This window comes from Rhinoraja longicauda, chromosome 43, assembly GCF_053455715.1.
Source record: "Rhinoraja longicauda isolate Sanriku21f chromosome 43, sRhiLon1.1, whole genome shotgun sequence".
Lineage (NCBI taxonomy): Eukaryota > Metazoa > Chordata > Chondrichthyes > Rajiformes > Arhynchobatidae > Rhinoraja > Rhinoraja longicauda.
The window spans coordinates 1,542,549-1,563,038 of NC_135995.1; the positions used below are offsets into that span (position 1 = coordinate 1,542,549).

General features: G+C 41.7%; 1 protein-coding gene across 1 annotated transcript in view; it reads left to right on the forward strand.

Annotated features, from left to right (window-relative positions):
• Positions 1-19,595, forward strand: part of LOC144612136 (histone-lysine N-methyltransferase PRDM9-like) — a 29,635-nt gene extending 10,040 nt beyond the window's left edge. Inside the window, exons 5-8 of the mRNA XM_078431695.1 lie at positions 3,261-3,532; positions 4,308-4,375; positions 16,643-16,833; positions 18,415-19,595. Coding sequence (XP_078287821.1) covers positions 3,261-3,532; positions 4,308-4,375; positions 16,643-16,833; positions 18,415-19,595 — 1,712 coding nt within the window. The remainder of the gene's footprint in view (positions 1-3,260; positions 3,533-4,307; positions 4,376-16,642; positions 16,834-18,414) is intronic.
• The last annotated feature ends 895 nt before the right edge of the window (positions 19,596-20,490 follow it).

Consider the following 20,490-nt stretch of genomic DNA (forward strand, 5'->3'; position numbering starts at 1 on the left):
GGCAAATGTGGGTCCCTTGAAGGCAGAAACGGGTGAAATTATTATGGGTAACAAGGAAATGGCTGAAGATTTGAACAGGTACTTTGGACCTGTCTTCACTAATGGGCACGAACAATCTTCCAGATGCACTAGTGGACAGAGTATAAAGGGAGTCAGAGGAACTAAAAGAAATTTGCATTAGGCGAGAAATAGGATTGGGTAGACTGATGGGACTGAAGGCTGATAAATCCCCAGGGCCTAATGGTCTGCATCCCAGGGTACTCAAGGAGGTGGCTCTAGAAATCATGGACGCATTAGTGATTATTTTCCAATGTTCAATATATTCAGGATCAGTTCCTGTGGATTGGAGGGTAGCTAATGTTATCCCACTTTTCAAGAAAGGAGCGAGAGAGGAAACGGGGAATTATAGACCGGTTAACCTGACATCGGTGGTGGGGAAGATGCTGGAGTCAATTATTAAATAGGTAATAACGGCACATCTGGATAGTGGTAAAAGGATTGGTCCAAGTCAGCATGGATTTATGAAGGGGAAATCCTGCTTGACTAATCATCTGGAATTTTTTGAGGATGTGACAAGTAAAATGGATGAAGGAGAGCAAGTGGATGTAGTGTTTCTAGACTTTCAGAAAGCCGTTGTTTGATTAGGTACCACACGGGATGTTGGTGAGCAAAATTAAATCACATGGCATTGGGGGTAGGGTATGGACATGGATAGAGAATTGGTTGGCAGACAGGAAGCAAAGAGTAGGAATAAACGGGTCCTTTTCAGAATGGCAGGCAATGGAGAGTGGAGTGCCGTAAGGCTCAGTGCTGGGGCCACAACTATTTACAATATAAGTGATTTGGATGATGGAAGTAGAAGTAACACTAGCACGTTTGAGGATGACACAAAGCTGGGTGGCAGTGGGAACTGTGAGGATAATGTTAGGAGGTTGCTAGGTGAATTGGACAGGTTGAGTGAGTGGGCAGATGCATGGCAGATGCAGTATAATGTAGATAACTGAGGTTATCCACTTTGGCGGCAAAAATAAGGAAGCAGATTATTATATCAATGGTGTCAGATTAGGTAAAGGGGAATTGCAACGAGACCTTGGTATCCTTGTACACCAGTCACTGAAAGTAAGCGTGCAGGTACAGCAGGCTGTGGCCTTCATAACAACAGGATTTGAGTATAAGAGTAAAGAGGTCTTTATGCAGTTGTATAGGGCCCTGGTGAGACCACATTTGGAGTATTGTGTGCCGTTTTTGTCTCCTAATTTGAGGTAGGACGTCCTTGCTATTTAGGCAGTGCAGTGTAGGTTCACGAGGTTAATCCCTGGGATGGAGGGACTGTCATGAGGAAAGATTGGAAAGACTATGGTTATATTCACTGGAGTTTAGAATGATGAGAGGGGATCTTATAGAGACATAAAATTATAAAGGGACTGGACAAGGCAGATGCAGGAAAAATGTTCCCAATGTTGGGGCAGTCCAGAACCAGGGGACACATTCTAAGAATAAAGGGGAGGCCATTTAAAACTGAGGTGAGAAGAAACTTTTTCACCCAGAGAGTTGTGAATTTGTAGAATTCTCTGCCTCAGAAGGCAGTGGAGGCCAATTCACTGGCTGCATTCAAAAGAGAGTTAGATAGAACTCTTGTGGCTAGTGGAATCGAGGGATATGGGGAGAAGGCAGGAACAGGGAACTGATTGTGGATGATTAGCCATGATCACATTGAATGGTGGTGCTGGCTCGAAGGGCCGAATGGCTTACTCCTGCACCTATGTCAATGGTCTTAATTCATCTGCCTTGTTACAAATGCTTCATAAGTTCACATAATAGACTTACTTTTATCCTTCAAAACACTTTTCTTGGAGTTGACTCCATGCTCTACAGCACTGTTACCGTTAAACATACTCTGCATTACATCATGTTTGTTATTACTAAATGCAAAATTATATTCCATGGTCATGATTTTTCTCTTGATGTTTATAAATATCCATTCAGTTCAACACGGCAGCTATTTTGAATTTAATAGCGGCATCTTACCCCAAAGATATTCATGGGGGACAAACATCACGAAGGGATTCTTCACAAATCGGCCACTATTAATCTCTCACATTTTCAATGCTTCCTCAGAAGAGTAATTTTGGAAAGGGTAATTTTTCCAAGATCTTCTGCACAACATCTACATCATGGTCGTATTATATTCTGAAATACTTTTAATAAGGTAACATCTTTTGTGGATCAACAAGCATTTTCAGGGATTAAAAGTACCATGAGCAAATTTGCAGATGATACTAAGTTGGGGGGTAGTGTGAATTGTGAGGAAGATGCAATAAGGCTGCAGGGTAACTTGGACAGGTTGTGTGAGTGGGCGGATACATGGCAGATGCAGTTTAATGTAGATAAGTGTGAGGTTATTCACTTTGGAAGTAAGAATAGAAAGGCAGATTATTATCTGAATGGTGTCAAGTTAGGAGGAGGGGGAGTTCAACGAGATCTGGGTGTCCTAGTGCATCAGTCAATGAAAGGAAGCATGCAGGTTCAGCAGGCAGTGAAGAAAGCCAATGGAATGTTGGCCTTCGTAACAAGAGGAGTTGAGTATAGGAGCAAAGAGGTCCTTCTACAGTTGTACCGGGCCCTGGTGAGACCGCACCTGGAGTACTGTGTGCAGTTTTGGTCTCCAAATTTGAGGAAGGATATTCTTGCTATGGAGGGTGTGCAGCGTAGGTTCACTAGGTTAATTCCCGGAATGGCGGGACTGTCGTATGTTGAAAGGCTGGAGCGATTGGGCTTGTATACACTGGAATTTAGAAGGATGAGGGGGGATCTTATTGAAACATATAAGATAATTAGGGGATTGGACACATTAGAGGCAGATAACATGTTCCCAATGTTGGGGGAGTCCAGAACAAGGGGCCACAGTTTGAGAATAAGGGGTAGGCCATTTAGAACGGAGATGAGGAAGAACTTTTTCAGTCAGAGGGTGGTGAAGGTGTGGAATTCTCTGCCTCAGAAGGCAGTGGAGGCCAGTTCGTTGGATGCTTTCAAGAGAGAGCTGGATAGAGCTCTTAAGGATAGCGGAGTGAGGGGGTATGGGGAGAAGGCAGGAACGGGGTACTGATTGAGAGTGATCAGCCATGATCGCATTGAATGGCGGTGCTGGCTCGAAGGGCTGAATGGCCTACTCCTGCACCTATTGTCTATTGTCTAAGTGCAGCCATTTTCAATAACGCCAACACCCTGATCAGTTCTTAATTTTATATTTTCCGTTTTAGTTTGTGAAGCCCGTGAGACATTTTGTATTGAAGAATGCCCTGTGCATGGCCAACCAATCTTCATGAAGGACACTGTCATTGATTGCAATCGCCCCGATACAGCTCATTTAACTCCACCAGAGGGCCTCAGCATTGCCACGTCCAAAATTCGTAAAGCCGATCTTGGCGTCTGGAATGAAGGGAAGGTTATTCCCAGGGGCATTTATTTTGGACCCTATGAAGGAGAAGTTTCAAATGAAGAAGAAGCTGCTATCAGTGGGTATTCATGGGCGGTAAGTGGTTCCAATAGTTCATCATGGAAAATGCTCAGCAGGTTTGATAACATTTGTTGAAGAAAGATCATCATCCTGAAATGTGAGCTGTGTTTTATCCTCCACGAATGCTGCCTGCCTTGCTGGGTATCTCCTGAACTCTCTGTTTTTATTACAATTTTTTTGTAGCTGATTTATTTTATATTCTAATCAAAGTCATCAAGTTTCTTACCAATAAAGAAACAGTTTGAAGCTAACTGAAAATAATTTCTGTAACTTAGATTCTTAATTACATGTTTCCATTTTAATTTGGTTGTCAATGTGAATATAGACTGAAGGGTTTGTGCTCTTTGTCTTTCTCTTCTGTTCCAGTGATTCCCACTTCACTGCTCAGACTGGCATCCCTCTCCCTCACCCAATCTCTGAGCTGACTCAGTGCCCCATCTCCTTCCTGCTCTGCTGCCCCTCTTTCACCCTGATGTCCGACCTCCTTGTTTGAGAATACATTGAACGTTTCTGACTAATCAGAAATCATTAGCACAGTGATATTACCAAAATTTTAAAACCTATTACAACCCGACAAAGCTCCTTGAAATTGCAAAATGTTTATTATATTCTTGGAGTTTCTTTGCCATGTGATTTAATTCGCAGGAATTTTCGAGTGCTCTGATATAAAAGTGTAATCAAGTAAAATAGGTGAAATGGTTGTTAGTTGAAGGGAACTGGGAACTGTAAGCTTCACGTTTGTTTTCTTTATCAATGTGGTTTTTTTTTAAACCAAATATCTTTTTTATAGATCAGTAAGGCAAACAATGACACTGAATACATTGATGCACAGGATGAATCTAAATCGAACTGGATGAGGTAAGGGAAAGTAATGCTTATCATAATAATAAGCAATAACTGGGTTATTTAAGAAAGGAGACACAAGAGACTGCAGATGCTGAAATCTTGGAGTAAAAGCAAAGTGTGAGAGGAAGTGTGTGGGTCAGGCAGCATTTGTGCAGGGAATCGACAGACAACATTTCGGGTGGGACTTTTTTCAGACTGATGGAGTACAAGGGAATAAAGCTGGAAAAGAGAGGTGGGGTGGGACAAAGGTGGGCAAGTGAGGGGAAAGAAACATAGAAAATAGGTGCAGGAGGAGGCCATTTGGCCCTTTGAGCAGGCACCGCCATGCACTGTGATCATGGCTGATCATCCACAATCAGTAACCTATGCCTGCCTTCTCCCCATATCCCTTGATTCCACTAGCCCCAAGAACTCTATCTGACTCTTTTAAATTCATCCAGTGAATTGGCCTCCACTGCCTTCTGTATCGGAGAATTCCACAAATTCACAACTCTCAGGGTGAAAATGCTTCTTCTCACCTCAGTTTTAAATGGCCTCTCCTTTATTCTTAGATTGTAGTCCCTGGTTCTGGACACCCCCAACATTGGGAACATTTTTCCTGTATCTAACTTGTACAGTCCTTTTATAATTTTATACGTCTCTATAAGATCCCCTCTCATCTTTCTAAACTCCAGTGAATACAGGTCCAATTTTTCCTCATATGACAATCCCGCCATCCCAGGGATTAACCTGGTGCATCTACGCTGCGCTGCCTCAATAGCAAGGACGTCCTTCCTCAAATTAGGAGACCAAAACTGCACACAATACTCCAGATGTGGTTTTACCAGGGCCGTATACAACTGCAGAAGGACCTCTTTGCTCCTATACTTAAATCTTCTCGTTATGAAGACCAACATGCCATTGGCTTTCTTCACCGCTTACTGTACCTGCACACTTACTTTCAGTGCCTGGTGTACAAAGACACCCAGGTCTCGCTGCACTTCCCTTTACCTAATCTGACACCATTGAGATAATAATCTGCCTCCTTGTTTTTGTGTCATCTGTAAACTTGCTAGTGTTACTTATAATTCCATCATCCAAACCATTAATTTATATGGTGAATAGTTGCGGCCCCAACACTGAGCCTTGCGGCACTCCACTCGCAACTGCATGCCATTCCAAAAAGAACCCGTTTATTCCTACTCTTTGCTTCCTGTCTGCCTTCGAATTCTCTATCCATGTCAGTACCCTACCCCCAATACCATGTGCTCTAATTTTGCTCACCAACCTCCCGTGTGGGCCCTTATCAAAGGCCTTCTGAAAGTCTACATACACTACATCCACTGGCTCTCCTTCATCCATTTTACTTGTCACATCAAAGAATTCCAGAAGATTAGTCAAGCAAGATTTCCCCTTCATAAATCCATGCTGACTTGGACTTATCCTTTTACTGCCGTTTTTGTCAAATGCGCCGTTATTGCCTCTTTAATAATTGACTCAAGCATTTTCCCCACCACCGATGTCAGGCTAACTGGTCTATAATTCCCCGTTTTCTCTCCCGCTCCTTTCTTGAAAAGTGGGATAACATTAGCGACCCTCCAATCCACAGGAACTGATCGTGAATCTATTGAACATTGGAAAATGATCACCAATACGTCCACGATTTCTCGAGCCACCTCCTTGAATACCCTGGGATGCAGACAATCATGCCCTGGGGATTTATCAACCTTCAGTCCCATCAGTCTACGCAATACTATTTCTCGCCTAATGCAAATTTCTTTCAGTTCCTCTGTCTCCCTAGATCCTCTGTCCTCTAGTACATGTGGGAGATTGTTTGTGTCTTCCTTAGTGAAGACAGATCCGAAGTACCTGTTCAACTCTTCCACCATTTCCTTGTTACCCACAATAATTTCACCCGTTTCTGCCTTCAACAGACCCACATTTGTCCCAACTAATCTCTTTCTCTTAACATACTGAAAGAAGTTTTTTCCTTCTTTGTGCACAATACTAATTTCTTAATCTATTCTCTTTTTTTTTCTATTACAAACTATCATTATTATTTTCAGTTTGAACGGAGTTATAAATTGGAGCAAAGGAGATATATATGTGAGAGGCATTTAAGAGTCTTAAAATTCATCTATTCAGTGTTCGGGTGCGGGGTCGGGTCTGTCGAACTGAACCATTGGCTCTATTATAGACCCCCATAGACAAAAAAATGCAAGATTTAAAAATGAATACGGGGAATGAAGGAATAACGTTTTGCAGTTGGAACGTTAAAGGTATTAATGAACCAATTAAGAGAGGTAAAGTATTAGCACATTTAAAAGCAATTAAAGCTGACGTGATTTTCATCCAAGAAACACATTTAAAAAAAGATGCCGAGCATAGGCTGAAAGCTAAATGGATAGATAAAACATATCATTCTTCTTTTACACATAAATCAAGAGGCGTAGCAATATTATTTCGGAAAGGTACTTTATTCAAACACACATCAACTATAACCGATAAGGATGGCAGATACGTTATTGTAATAGGAGAATTAAATGCACAAAAAATGATTTTTGTCAATGTATATGGACCAAACTTTGATAGTCCACTGTTCTTCAAGAAAATATTTAACTGCATTCCGGAAATAGCACAACATAATTTAGTAATTGGAGGAGATTTAAATTGTACTTTAGATTCATATTTAGACAGATCAACAAGACAAAGGAAAACCAAATCACATTCCAGTGACTTATTAAATGCATATATGGATACTAGTAATATTAAAGATGTTTGGAGAGTGGAAAACCCAACTGGACGAGAATACTCATTTTATTCACCTGTACATAAAACCTATTCAAGAATAGATTATTTTTTGGTCGACGCTAAACTTATCTCACTCACTTATAATTCAAAATACCATAATATTATAATCTCAGATCATGCACCTTTAACATTTATGATTAAAATAAATGGTAAAATGGAAAAACGGGGGCAATGGAGATTTAACCCACAAATATTAAAAAATAAAACAACTCAGGAATATATTATAGAACAGATTAAGATTTTTTTCGAAATAAATGATAAACCGGAAATAACTTCTGCCCTACTATGGGAAACTTTTAAAGCATATGTCCGTGGAATTATGATATCTTCTCAAGCATTCTATAATAAAAAGAATCGGATGGAACAACAGGAATTAGAAAAGGAGATTAAACAATTAGATACAGAGAACGCTGCTAATCCATCTATAATAATACATAATAAAATCGTTGCACTGAAATATAAATTAAATAAAATATACTCAGATCAAGTTGTAAAATACTACCAATACACCAAACAATCGCAATTTGAATTTGGAGATAAACCTCATAAATTATTGGCTCGTCAACTTAGAAAGATGGAAGGAGAAAAAATAATCCATAGGATTAAATCACATACTGGCGAACCTTTAGTACAACCTAAGGATATTAATGAGAGATTTCTGCAATATTATAAAAATCTATATTCAGCTAAAACGACAGAAAACAGGATAGGAATGGAAGCATTTTTAAAAAAATGTAATCTGAAGGGGTTGGATTTACAAAATAGAGAATCACTAAATGCGGAAATTTCAGTAAAAGAAGTTGAAGAATCTATCAGATCATTAAAAAATGGTAAAACACCGGGACCAGACGGTATCGGTTCGGAATTTTATAAAACATTTTATGATCTGATCACACCACGTCTGAAGATACTTTATGAAAATATCTATACTTCTCAGAAACTACCAGAAACGTTAAATGAATCTATTATAACACTTATACCTAAAATAGACAAGGATCTGGAGGACCCAGGATCATATAGAGCTATAGCGCTTTTAAATACTGATCAAAAGATACTAACGAAAATATTAGCACAAAGATTAAGCATAGTTATTAATAAACTAATTCACCCCGATCAAACAGGATTTATACCAAAACGATATTCCTCATATAACCTCAGACGACTATATAATATTATATATTCGAAAAGAGGTATTAATAAAGACTTAGTAATTATTTCGTTAGATGCGGAGAAAGCCTTTGACCAAGTGGAATGGTCTTACTTGTTTTCGGTTATGGAATTTTTTAATTTGGGAGAGAAGTTTATCACTTGGGTTAAATTATTATATACCAATCCAACAGCTAGAATAATAACAAATCAAATACTATCAAATAAATTTAATCTATTTCGAGGCTGCAGACAGGGTTGTCCTTTATCCCCACTATTGTTTGCACTTGCATTAGAACCTTTAGCTCAACGGGTGAGAACACATCCTGAAATATATGGATATGACACCACAAATACTGAAAATAAAATTTCTTTATATGCGGATGATGTATTACTTTATATCACAAACCCGGAAATTAGTATTCCAAATTTACTAAAATTAATAACTGAATTTGGATCATATTCAGGATATAGTATTAATTGGAATAAAAGTGAACTTATGCCGATAAGGGTAAATAATCTACATATATTACAACAATTCCCTTTTAAGATAGCAAACGAAAAAATAAAATATCTTGGAATTTATGTAACAAAAAGATTTGATTCCTTATTTAAATCTAATTTTCCGCTCTTAATGAATAAATTAAATAAAAATATTTTATATTGGAAAACATTACCAATCTCAATGATAGGTAGAATTAATGCAATAAAAATGATTTTTCTTCCACAATTATTATATCTTTTCCAACTGATTCCGATATATCTTCCTAAAATTTTTTTAAAAAAGATTGATTCCATAGTCACTAACTTTATCTGGGATTATAAGAGCCATAGAATAAACAAAAAACACTTATGTAAACCAAAAATAAATGGAGGTCTAGCTCTACCAAACTTTATGTTTTATTATTGGGCAGTCAATATTAAAAATATTAACTTTTGGTTAGTAGAGACAGATAAACAACCAACCTGGTTAAAAATGGAAAAAGAAGATTGTTCGCCCTTTGAAATTAGTTCGATTTTATTCGCCAATAATAAAATAAGTAAGAAAACCTATAGTGAAAACCTTATAATAGATAGTGGAATACGTATTTGGAAACAAATAAAGAAAACATTAAAATTGGAATGTATACCACTAGCTCTTACTATTGTAAATAACATCACATTTAAACCTTCAATGATAGATAAAGGTTTTTTACAATGGAAAAACTGTGGAATTAATAAGATGGGAGATCTCTATAGGGGAAATTTTTTCCTTTCATTTCAAGAATTACAACAAATTTATGGATTACATTCAAAAGATTACTTTAGATATTTACAAATTAGAGATTATGTAAAAGCAAATACACAAGAAATTAGAAATAGAAAGACAGAGATTTTAGATGAATGTCTAAATAAACATCCAAATACAGAAAAATTGATATCATATATTTATAATATTTTACTGGAAAACGATGCTCCAAGTACAGAAATATATAGACAATCATGGGAAAATGAATTAGGTCAAATTATTAGACCTGATATATGGGATGAAAGTTTACAACACATACATCACTGTTCGCTAAATGCTAGACATTCTCTTATACAATTTAAAATATTACATAGACTACATTATTCAAAAGCCAAATTACATAGTTTTTTTCCAAATATATCTGCCATTTGTGATAAATGTCAGCAATTGGAATCTAATTTAACGCATATATTCACAAACTGTGAAAAAATCACTAAATTTTGGACAGAAATATTTATAATAATTTCGAATGTTGTTAATACGAAGTTGATCCCTGACTCAAACTTAATAATACTGGGAATATTAGAAACAGATCAATCAATTACAATGAATCAAAGAATTTTTATTGATTATAGTTTAATAATTGGGAAAAAATTAATATTAAAATTCTGGAAAGGGCCTACATCCCCCACAATTAAAATGTGGATTACAGGAATGTCGGAGACACTTCACCTGGAAAGATTGAGACTTGTACTTATGGACAGGTTGAATCTTTTCAGAGGAATATGGTCTCCATTTATTGTATATTTAAAGGGTCAAAATGGCTTGGTGCGAGGACCTGACTGTGGCCTGAATAATGGAACGGTGGAAGATTAATGTACAATAAATCATGGATATATCTCCAATGATAGATAACTTTTTTAATACTCCATTCATTTCTCCAATTTGGATTTTTTATTTTTATTTTATTTTTCTCTATCTTTTCCTCTCTACAAAATAAGTATAGACATAATTGTTAATCTTAATAATATTATGAATGAATGTGATATTAATATGTACTTATGCTTAATAAAAATATTTATAAAAAAAAATTTAAAAAAAAAAACATACTGAAAGAAGCTTTTACTGTCCTTCTTTATATTCCTGGCCAGCTTCCCCTCGTACTTCATCTTTTCAGCCCGTATTGCCCTTTTTGTTACCTTCTGTTGTCCTTTGAAAGTTCCCCAATCCTCTGGCTTACTCCCCTTAGAATCTTTCTTCCTCTTTGGAAATAAATGATCCTGCATCTTCTGGATTATGCCCAGAAATTCCTGCCATTGCTGTTCCACCGACATTCCTGCTAGGATCCTTTTCCAGTCGACCTTGGCCAGCTCCTCTATCATGCCTTCATAGTCCCCTTTGTTCAACTGCAACACTGACATTTCTGATTTAACCTCCCTCTCAAATTGCAGATTAAAACTATTCAATATTATGGTCACTACCTCCAAGCTGTTCCTCAAGTTCCCTTTTTAAATCTGGTTTGTTGGACAACACTGAATCCAGAATTGCCATCTCTCTGGTAGGCTGGAGTACAAACTGCTCGAAGAATCCATCTCGAAGGCACACTGCAAACTCCCTTTCTTGGGGTCCAGAACCAACCTGATTTTCCCTGTCTCACTGTGAACTGTGAGGAAGATGCTATGAGGTTTCAGGATGACTTGGACATGTTGTGTGAGTGGGCGGATGCATGGCAGATGTAGTTTAATGTGGATAAGTGTGAGGTTATCCACGTTGTTGGTAAGAATAGGAAGGCAGAGTATTATCTGAATGGTGTAAAGTTAGGAAAAGGGGACATACAACGAGATCTGGTGTCCTAGTGCATCAGTCACTGAAAGGAAGCATGCAGGTACAGCAGGCAGTGAAGAAAGCCAATGGAATGTTGGCCTTCATAACAAGAGGAGTTGAGTATAGGAGCAAAGAGGTCCTTCTGCAGTTGTACAGGGCCCTAGTGAGACCGCACCTGGAGTACTGTGTGCAGTTTTGGTCTCCAAATTTGAGGAAGGATATTCTTGCTATTGAGGGAGTGCAGCGTAGATTTACTAGGTTAATTCCCAGAATGGTGGGACTGTCGTATGTTGAAAGACTGGATCGACTAGGCTTGTATACACTGGAATTTAGAAGGATGAGAGGAGGTCTTATCGAAAGTATAAGATTATTAAGGGGTTGGACACATTAGAGGCAGGAAACATGTTCCCAATGTTGGGGGAGTCCAGAACAAGGGGCCACAGTTTAAGAATAAGGGGTAGGCCATTTAGAACTGAGATGAGGAAAAACATTTTCAGTCAGAGAGTTGTAAATCTGTGGAATTCTCTGCCTCAGAAGGCAGTGGAGGCCAATGCTCTGATTGTATTCAAGAGAGAGCTGGATAGAGCTCTTAACGATAGCGGAGTCAGGGGGTATGGGGAGAAGGCAGGCACGGGGTACTGATTGAGAATGATCAGCCATGATCACATTGAATGGTGGTGCTGGCTTGAAGGGCCGAATGGCCTCATCCTGCACCTATTGTCTGCCTGCATATTGAAATCTCCCATAACCACAAACCTTTGTTCCATGCCAGTTTTAACTCCTGCTGCAACTTAAACCCTATATCTACGCTACTGTTTGGGGGTCTGTAGATAACTCCCATTAGTGTCTTCTTACCTTTACAATTCCTCAACTCTATCCACAGTGACTCTATATCGTCAGACCCTATGTCACCTCTCACAAAGGACTGAATTTCATCCCTTCCCAACAGAGCTACCCCACCTCCTCTGCCCACATGCTTGTCCTTTCTATAGGACTTATAACCCTGAATATTCAGTTCCCAGTCGTGATCCTACTGCAGCCATGTCTCTGTAATCCCCACAATGTCATATCTACCAATCTCTAACTGAGCCTCAAGCTCATCCTCTTTACTTCTTATACTTTGCACATTCATATATAACACTTTTAATCCATTCAGATGAATACGTGGATTGAAAAATGGTGTAAGGGGGAGGGATTCAAATTTTTAGGACATTGGAACCAGTTCTGGGAGAGGTGGGACCAGTACAAACAGGACGGTCTGCACCTGAGCTGGAATGGAACCAATGTCCTAGGGGGAGTGTTTGCTAGTGCTGTCGGGGAGGATTTAAACTAATGTGGCAGGGGGATGGGAGCAGGAGCAGAGAGACAGAGGGGTGTAAAATGAGGGTAGAAGCAACAGGTAGCAAGGTGAAAAGTAAAAGTGGTAGGCAGACAAATCCAGGGCAAAAATCAAAAAGGGCCACTTTTCAACATAATTGTATAAGGGGTAAGAGATTTGTAAAAACAAGCCTGAAGGCTTTGTGTCTCAATGCAAGGAGTATACGTAATAAGGTGGATGAATTAAATGTGGAGATAGTTGTTAATGATTATGATATAGTTGGGATTACGGAAACATGGCTCCAGGGTGACCAAGGCTGTGAGCTCAACATCCAGGGATATTCTATATTCAGGCGGGATAGACAGAAAGGAAAAGGAGGTGGGGTAGCGTTACTGGTTAGAGAGGAGATTAAAGCAGTGGAAAGGAAGGACATTAGCTTGGAGGAAGTGGAATCGATATGGGTAGAGCTACGAAACCCTAAGGGGCAGAAAACGCTAGTGGGAGTTGTGTACAGGCCACCTAACAGCAGTAGTGAGGTTGGGGATGGCATCAAGCAGGAAATTAGAAATGCATGCACTAAAGGTGCAGCAGTTATAATGGGTGACTTCAATGTACATATAGATTGGGTGAACCAAACTGGCAGGGGTGCTGAGGAAGAGGATTTCTTGGAATGTTTGAGAGATGGTTTTCTAAACCAACATGTCGAGGAACCAACGAGAGAACAGGCCATTCTAGACTGGGTATTGAGTAATGAGGAAGGGTTAGTTAGCAGTCTTGTTGTGCGAGGCCCCTTGGGCAAGAGTGATCATAATATGGTAGAGTTCTTCATTAGGATGGAGAGTGACAAAGTCGATTCAGAAACAAGTGTTCTGAACTTAAAGAAAGGTAACTTTGAGGGTATGAGGCGTGAATTGTCCAAGATAGACTGGCGATTGATGCTGAAAGGGTTGACGGTGGACATGCAATGGAAGGCATTTAAAGGTCGCATGGATGAACTACAACAAGTGTTCATCCCAGTTTGGCAAAAGAACAAACCAGGAAAGGTAGTGCATCCGTGGCTAACAAGGGAAATCAAGGATAGTATTAAAACAAAAGATGAAGCATACAGATTAGCCAGAAAAAGTAGCATACCAGAGGACTGGGAGAAATTCAGAGTCCAGCAGAGGAGGACAAAGGGCTTAATTAGGAAAGGGAAAATAGACTATGAGGGAAAACTGGCAAGGAACATAAAAACAGAATGTAAAAGCTTTTATAGATATGTCAAGAGAAAAAGATTAGTTAAGGCAAATGTAGGTCCCTTGCAGTCGGAAACAGGTGAATTGATCATAGGGAACAAGGAGATGGCAGACCAATTGAACAAATACTTTGGTTCTGTCTTCACTAAGGAAGACATAAACCGTCTGCCGGAAATAGCGGGGGACCGGTGGTCTAATGAGATGGAGGAACTGAGGGAAATCCAGGTTAGTCGGGAAGTGGTGTTCGGTAAATTAAATGGATTAAAGGCAGATAAATCCCCAGGGCCATACAGGCTGCATCCCAGAGTGCTTAAGGAAGTAGCCTCAGAAATAGTGGATGCATTAGTGATAATTTTTCAAAACTCTTTAGATTCTGGAGTAGTTCCTGAGGACTGGAGGGTAGCTAATGTAACCCCACTTTTTAAAAAGGGAGGGAGAGAGAAAACGGGGAATTATAGACTAGTTAGCCTAACATCGGTAGTGGGGAAAATGCTAGTCAGTTATTAAAGACGTGATAGCATCACATTTGGAAAGTGGTGAAATCATCAGACAAAGTCAGCATGGATTTACCAAAGGCAAATCATGTCTGACGAATCTTATAGAATTTTTCGAGGATGTAACTAGTAGAGTGGATAAGGGAGAACCAGTCGATGTGTTATATCTGGACTTTCAGAAGGCCTTCGACAAGGTCCCACATAGGAGATTGATGTACAAACTTAAAGCACACGGTATTGAGGGTTCAGTTTTGAGGTGGATAGAAAATTGGTTGGCGGACAGGAAGCAAAGAGTAGGAATAAACGGGTCCTTTTCGGAATGGCAGGCAGTGACTAGTGGGGTACCGCAAGGCTCAGTGCTGGGACCCCAGTTATTTACAGTGTATATTAATGATTTGGACGAGGGAATTGAATGCAACATCTCTAAGTTTGCGGATGACACGAAGCTGGGTGGCAGTGTTAGCTGCGAGGAGGATGCTAGGAGGCTGCAGAGTGACTTGGATAGATTAGGCGAGTGGGCAAATGCATGGCAGATGCAATATAATGTGGATAAATGTGAGGTTATCCACTTTGGCAGCAAGAACAGGAAAGCAGAGTATTACCTGAATGGTGACCGAATGGGAGAAGGGGAGATGCAACGTGACCTGGGTGTCATGGTGCACCAGTCATTGAAAGCAAGCATGCAGGTGCAGCAGGCAGTGAAGAAAGCGAATGGTATGTTGGCATTCATCGCAAGAGGATTTGAGTTTAGGAGCAGGGAGGTTCTGCTGCAGTTGTACAGGGCCTTGGTGAGACCGCACCTGGAGTATTGTGTGCAGTTTTGGTCTCCTAACCTGAGGAAAGACGTTCTTGCCTTAGAGGGAGTACAGAAAGGTTCACCAGATTAATCCTTGGGATGGCGGGACTTGCATATGAGGAAAGACTGGATAGACTGGGCTTGTACTCGCTGGAATTTAGAAGACTGAGGGGGGATCTTATAGAAACATATAAAATTCTTAAGGGGTTGGAGAGGGTAGATGCGGGAAGATTGTTCCCGATGTTGGGGGAGTCCAGAACCAGGGGTCACAGCTTAAGGATAAGGGGGAAGTCTTTTAGGACCGAGATGAGAAAACATTTCTTCACACAGAGAGTGGTGAGTCTGTGGAATTCTCTGCCACAGAAGGTAGTTGAGGCCAGTTCATTGGCTATATTTAAGAGGGAGTTAGATGTGGCCCTTTTTGCTAAAGGGATCAGGGGGTATGGAGAGAAGGCAGGTACAGGCTACTGAGCTGGATGATCAGCCATGATCATATTGAATGGTGGTGCAGGCTCGAAGGGCCGAATGGCCTACTCCTGCACCTATTTTCTATGTTTCTATTACTCATCTCACCTTTCACATCGATTCCTATTACACTTGGCCATTCTCTCCTATACTCTCTTTCCCTTCAACTCCATCTTTGTTTATCCCATTTGACATCCCCCTCCCCCCACTATTTAGTTTAAAAGAGGGGATGAATGGGAAATACATGACTCGGGGAAGGGAAATAGTCCATTTTACTCATTAATCCAGAAAGAATCAGCATTCTGTCTGGGCGATGCTTTCCTTGCCTAAACCAGCCTTTCTATTTGGATCACTCCATGACCCACAACTCCTATCTCAAGCCTCATGCTCTTGGAATGTCACCTGATGCTGCAAAACTTTGCATCAAATATTCAGCCTGTCATGTCTTGATCTGTGACTGGGAGACTGATGCCACAGTTTAAAATCAGGTCTTGATGTTAAAATCTGGGGTATCTCCGTGAAACCAATATTCCAAGAGAAGAATAACTCAATTCACGCCACGCTGCATCACAGCTGCTCTGTCTTTGCCTCCCTGTAAATAACACAGCCAGGGTCAACAGTGTTTAATTGTTCCACAATGAAATTCTAACTTCCTGCAGCTTAACAAGTCTGTTAATGCAATAACATGCAGATAAATAGAAAGTAATCAATACAATACCAACAACAGTAAAACCAGGTAGACATAAAAACAGAAAAGACTGGAAATACTGCGTAGGTCAGGCCGCATCTGTGGGAAGAGAAACAAAGTTCAAGTTTCCTTCAGCAGTGTGCTGACAAAGGGTGTACAATATTTCAGGTTGAATTTGGACCATGGCTGGGGACATCTCCCATTCAACAGACTTTGCTGATATACTTTACGTTCTGTGTTCACTTATAATTTTAAGTGACTGTTGTACCTTCTATCTGTGCTTGTTGTGTTGCAGATTTGTGAACTGTGCCAGAAAGGAGGGGGAACAGAACCTTGTTGCCTTCCAGCACCGGGGCAACATTTACTACAGGACCTGCAAGCCGGTTCCTCCTCACTGCGAGTTGCTGGTCTGGTACGGTGATGACTATGCCAAGGAGCTGGGAATCACATGGACCACAATGTGGATGTCAAACCAAGACCCAAAACGTGAGGATTCTGCACAAATCGGGGAACTGCAGGCAACTTTAATTGCGGTTCAGGCGGACTGCGTGAAGGTGTTCAGCAAAACGATCGCCATAATCCGTCTATGTTTGGTCTTGCCAATGTATAAGAGTCCACATCTTGAACACAGTAGATGAGGTTGGAGGAGGTGCAAGTGAACCTCTGCCCAACCTGAAAGGACTGTTGGGGTGCCTGGACAGATTTGAAGGAGGAGGTATTGGGGCAGATGTTGCATCTCCTGCAGGGGAAGGTACCTGGGGAGGGGGTGGTTTGGGTGGGAAGGGCCCAATCAACCAGGGAGTTGTGGAGGGAACGGTTTCTGTGGAAGGCGGAAAGGGGTGGAGATGGGAAGACGTGACTAGTGGTGGGATACCGTTGGAGGTGGCGAAAATGTAGGAGGATTATGTGTTGTATGTGAGGGCTGATGGGGGTGAAAGGTAAGGACTAGCGGGACTTTGTCTCTGTTACGAATGGGGAGAGGGGGAGGAAGGCAGAGCTGTGGGGTACCGAGGATACAGGAGTGAGGCCTCATCTCTGATGGGAGAGGGGAACCTCCATTCCCTAAAGAATGAGGACATGTCAGATGTCCTGGTAGGGGACCCCTCATCTTGATGTGGCGTAGACGAAGGAATTAGGAGTAGGGGATGGAGTCTTTGCAGGAAGCAAGGTGGGAAGAAGTGTAGACAAGGTAGTTGTGGACTGTCAGTGGGTTTGTAATAGATGTCAGCCTGTGATGGAGACTGAAATCAAGAAAGGCGAGGGTGGTGTCAAAGATGGTCCAAGTGAATTTGAGTGCAGGATGGAAATTGGTGGTGAAGTTAATGAAGTCCATGAGTTCAGGATGGGTGCAGGAGGTAGTACCGATGCACTTGTCAATGTGACGGAGATAGAGGTCAGGGATAGGGCCAGTGTACGCCTGGAACAGGGATTGTTCAACATAATCAAACTTTAACTAATTTACTGTAAAATAATTACGGGTGTTTAAAGTGGCACGTCAGGAACTATGATCAAAAACAAAGCGGCAGTCGTAGTAAGGATGAGAACTTTGCAGAATAGTGAAGTGCAGAGAATTGTGCTGAATGATGTCGCAGGTGTCAGAAGCACAAAAACTTTGTGGATGCACTGATTTTATTCAAAACATCCTTGTAGCAACTCACGCTGAATCACTGAGCATTTACAAAGATGCAGTCAGCCCCTTTGCCCTGCTGTCGTCCTCAGCAACTCCCAGCTCATGATGTTATTTGACATCTGCACTTTGCTTTTCACTTGCCCATTTTAACAAGCCAGTTATCACACAGGGTTAGAAGAATTCTTAAAAACTTACTGACGTGTACCTTGTTCCTTGGGGATATTAAAGACAGAATCCATCCCCCTCGAGTCTTTATCAGAATCATCTGGTGATTGATAACTCCCTCCTCCCCACAATCTTTCACTAGTCACGCCTGTAAATTATTTCAATTAACATCTCCGAGCAGCTCCATTAACACTGAAGCATTTACTAATCTGTCTTCCAAATCAGAGCGTGGATTTTTTGCTGAAAATGATCATTTCTGTTTCCTTCTCCAGCGTTAGACGGCGTGACCCAAGGAGACTGTCACCCCTGCCCTCACTGCACTGTAGCATTCACCACGGTGGAGTACCTTACAAGGCACTTAAGAAGGCATCCTGAAGCCTCCAGACCAACACCAGCTGGTCAACCTTCTTCCCCCAGAGTTGACACAGATCCACAAAGTAAACGTGAGCAGAGTCCGTTCACACCATCTGACAGAAGGAGGGCAATAGGGAAGCCAGGTGATATTCCAGGACGAATAACGGAGAGACGGCATGAATGTGCAGAATGTGGGAAGTGTTTCACGCGGGCAGGGAGCCTCCACGAACACCAGCGGACCCACACCGGAGAGAGGCTGTACACATGTTCTGTCTGTGGGAAGGGCTTTGCACACTCAGGGACTCTCCACCGACACCAGCGGACCCACACCGGAGAGAGGCCGTACACATGTTCTGTCTGTGGGAAGGGCTTTGCACAGGCAGGGGACCTCCACCGACACCAGCGGACCCACACCGGAGAGAGGCTGTACACATGTTCTGTCTGTGGGAAGGGCTTTGCACAGGCAGGGACTCTCCACCTACACCAGCGGACCCACACCGGAGAGAGGCCGTACACATGTTCTGTCTGTGGGAAGGGCTTTGCACAGGCAGGGGACCTCCACCGACACCAGCGGACCCACACCGGAGAGAGGCCGCACACATGTTCTGTCTGTGGGAAGGGCTTTGCACAGGCAGGGGACCTCCACCTACACCAGCGGACCCACACCGGAGAGAGGCCGCACACATGTTCTGTCTGTGGGAAGGGCTTTGCACAGGCAGGGAACCTCCACGTACACCAGCGGACCCACACCGGAGAGAGGCCGCACACATGTTCTGTCTGTGGGAAGGGCTTTGCACAGGCAGAGAACCTCCACCAACACCAGCGGACCCACACCGTAGAGAGGCCGTACACATGTTCTGTCTGTGGGAAGGGCTTTGCACAGGCAGGGGACCTCCACCAACACCAGCGGACCCACACCGGAGAGAGGCCATACACATGTTCTGTCTGTGGGAAGGGCTTTGCACGGACAGGGCACCTCCACCGACACCAGCGGACCCACACCGGAGAGAGGGCATACACATGTTCTGTCTGTGGGAAGAGCTTTTTTTATCTCTCTCAGCAGAAAGCTCACACCTGCCGTGAAACGTGCCCCGTGTGAGGGAATGTTTTTAAGGACACAACAGCTTTCACTGTTCACCTGAGAGCCTGTGTAGAACAGTAAAAGTTCACCAATTGTCAGTGCTATAATTTCCTTTATATTATTTCATTTTATATTATTTCAATTATCTCCTTTTGAATTACGTTGAGTAATTATTTTTGTTTTCAGTCAGTATCAATATTGGCACTTGCTGTATTTCCCTCTTTATGGTGATACTTTGTGTGGAGAAGTCTGGGGTGTCAGGGATGGGTCCATGGTTCCCACTCCGTGTGTGAATTGGGGACCAGGGACGGGTATCATTGCCGCATGTCCGACCCTCTCCAGACTGCATCTTCCGACTGGGATAGACTGCCCCCACTGGGATATTCTGACTGTGCTGTTGTGATGCAGTCTGGTTCTCGCACTGAGTTCATCAACATGGCGATTGATACAGCAGCCACTTTTATTGTTGCCGCAAGTCAGGAGAACCGTTCTGTGCCGTGGGCTCATTGCTCCGGTTACTTTGATCAAACTGCTGGTCCCTGCAGGTTTCACTTTATTCCTGTGAGATTTCTTGAAGCGGTGATCAGTAAAATGCTGACACTGGAGTTTGAACGTTTAAAGTGTTGTTCGAAGTATAAGGAGAAGGTGAGTTTGTAAATTGAATCGTTGGTTGTGTTGGTTGATGTAATTTATTTAACGGAGGTTTGAGATCCGAAATGTGTTTTAATTTGTATCATTCTGCGTTGTATTTAAAATATTTCTGTGTGAGGCGATTGACCAGCACCCGCGTTGTCCCGGCTAAATCTGTTCATGTTATTCTCATGTTATTAAAGTAATTGTGTTGTAAATCAATGTGATTGGAGTATGTTTAATGGCGGTTGCACCAACTACCTGGGAGCTCCGTGCATCATGT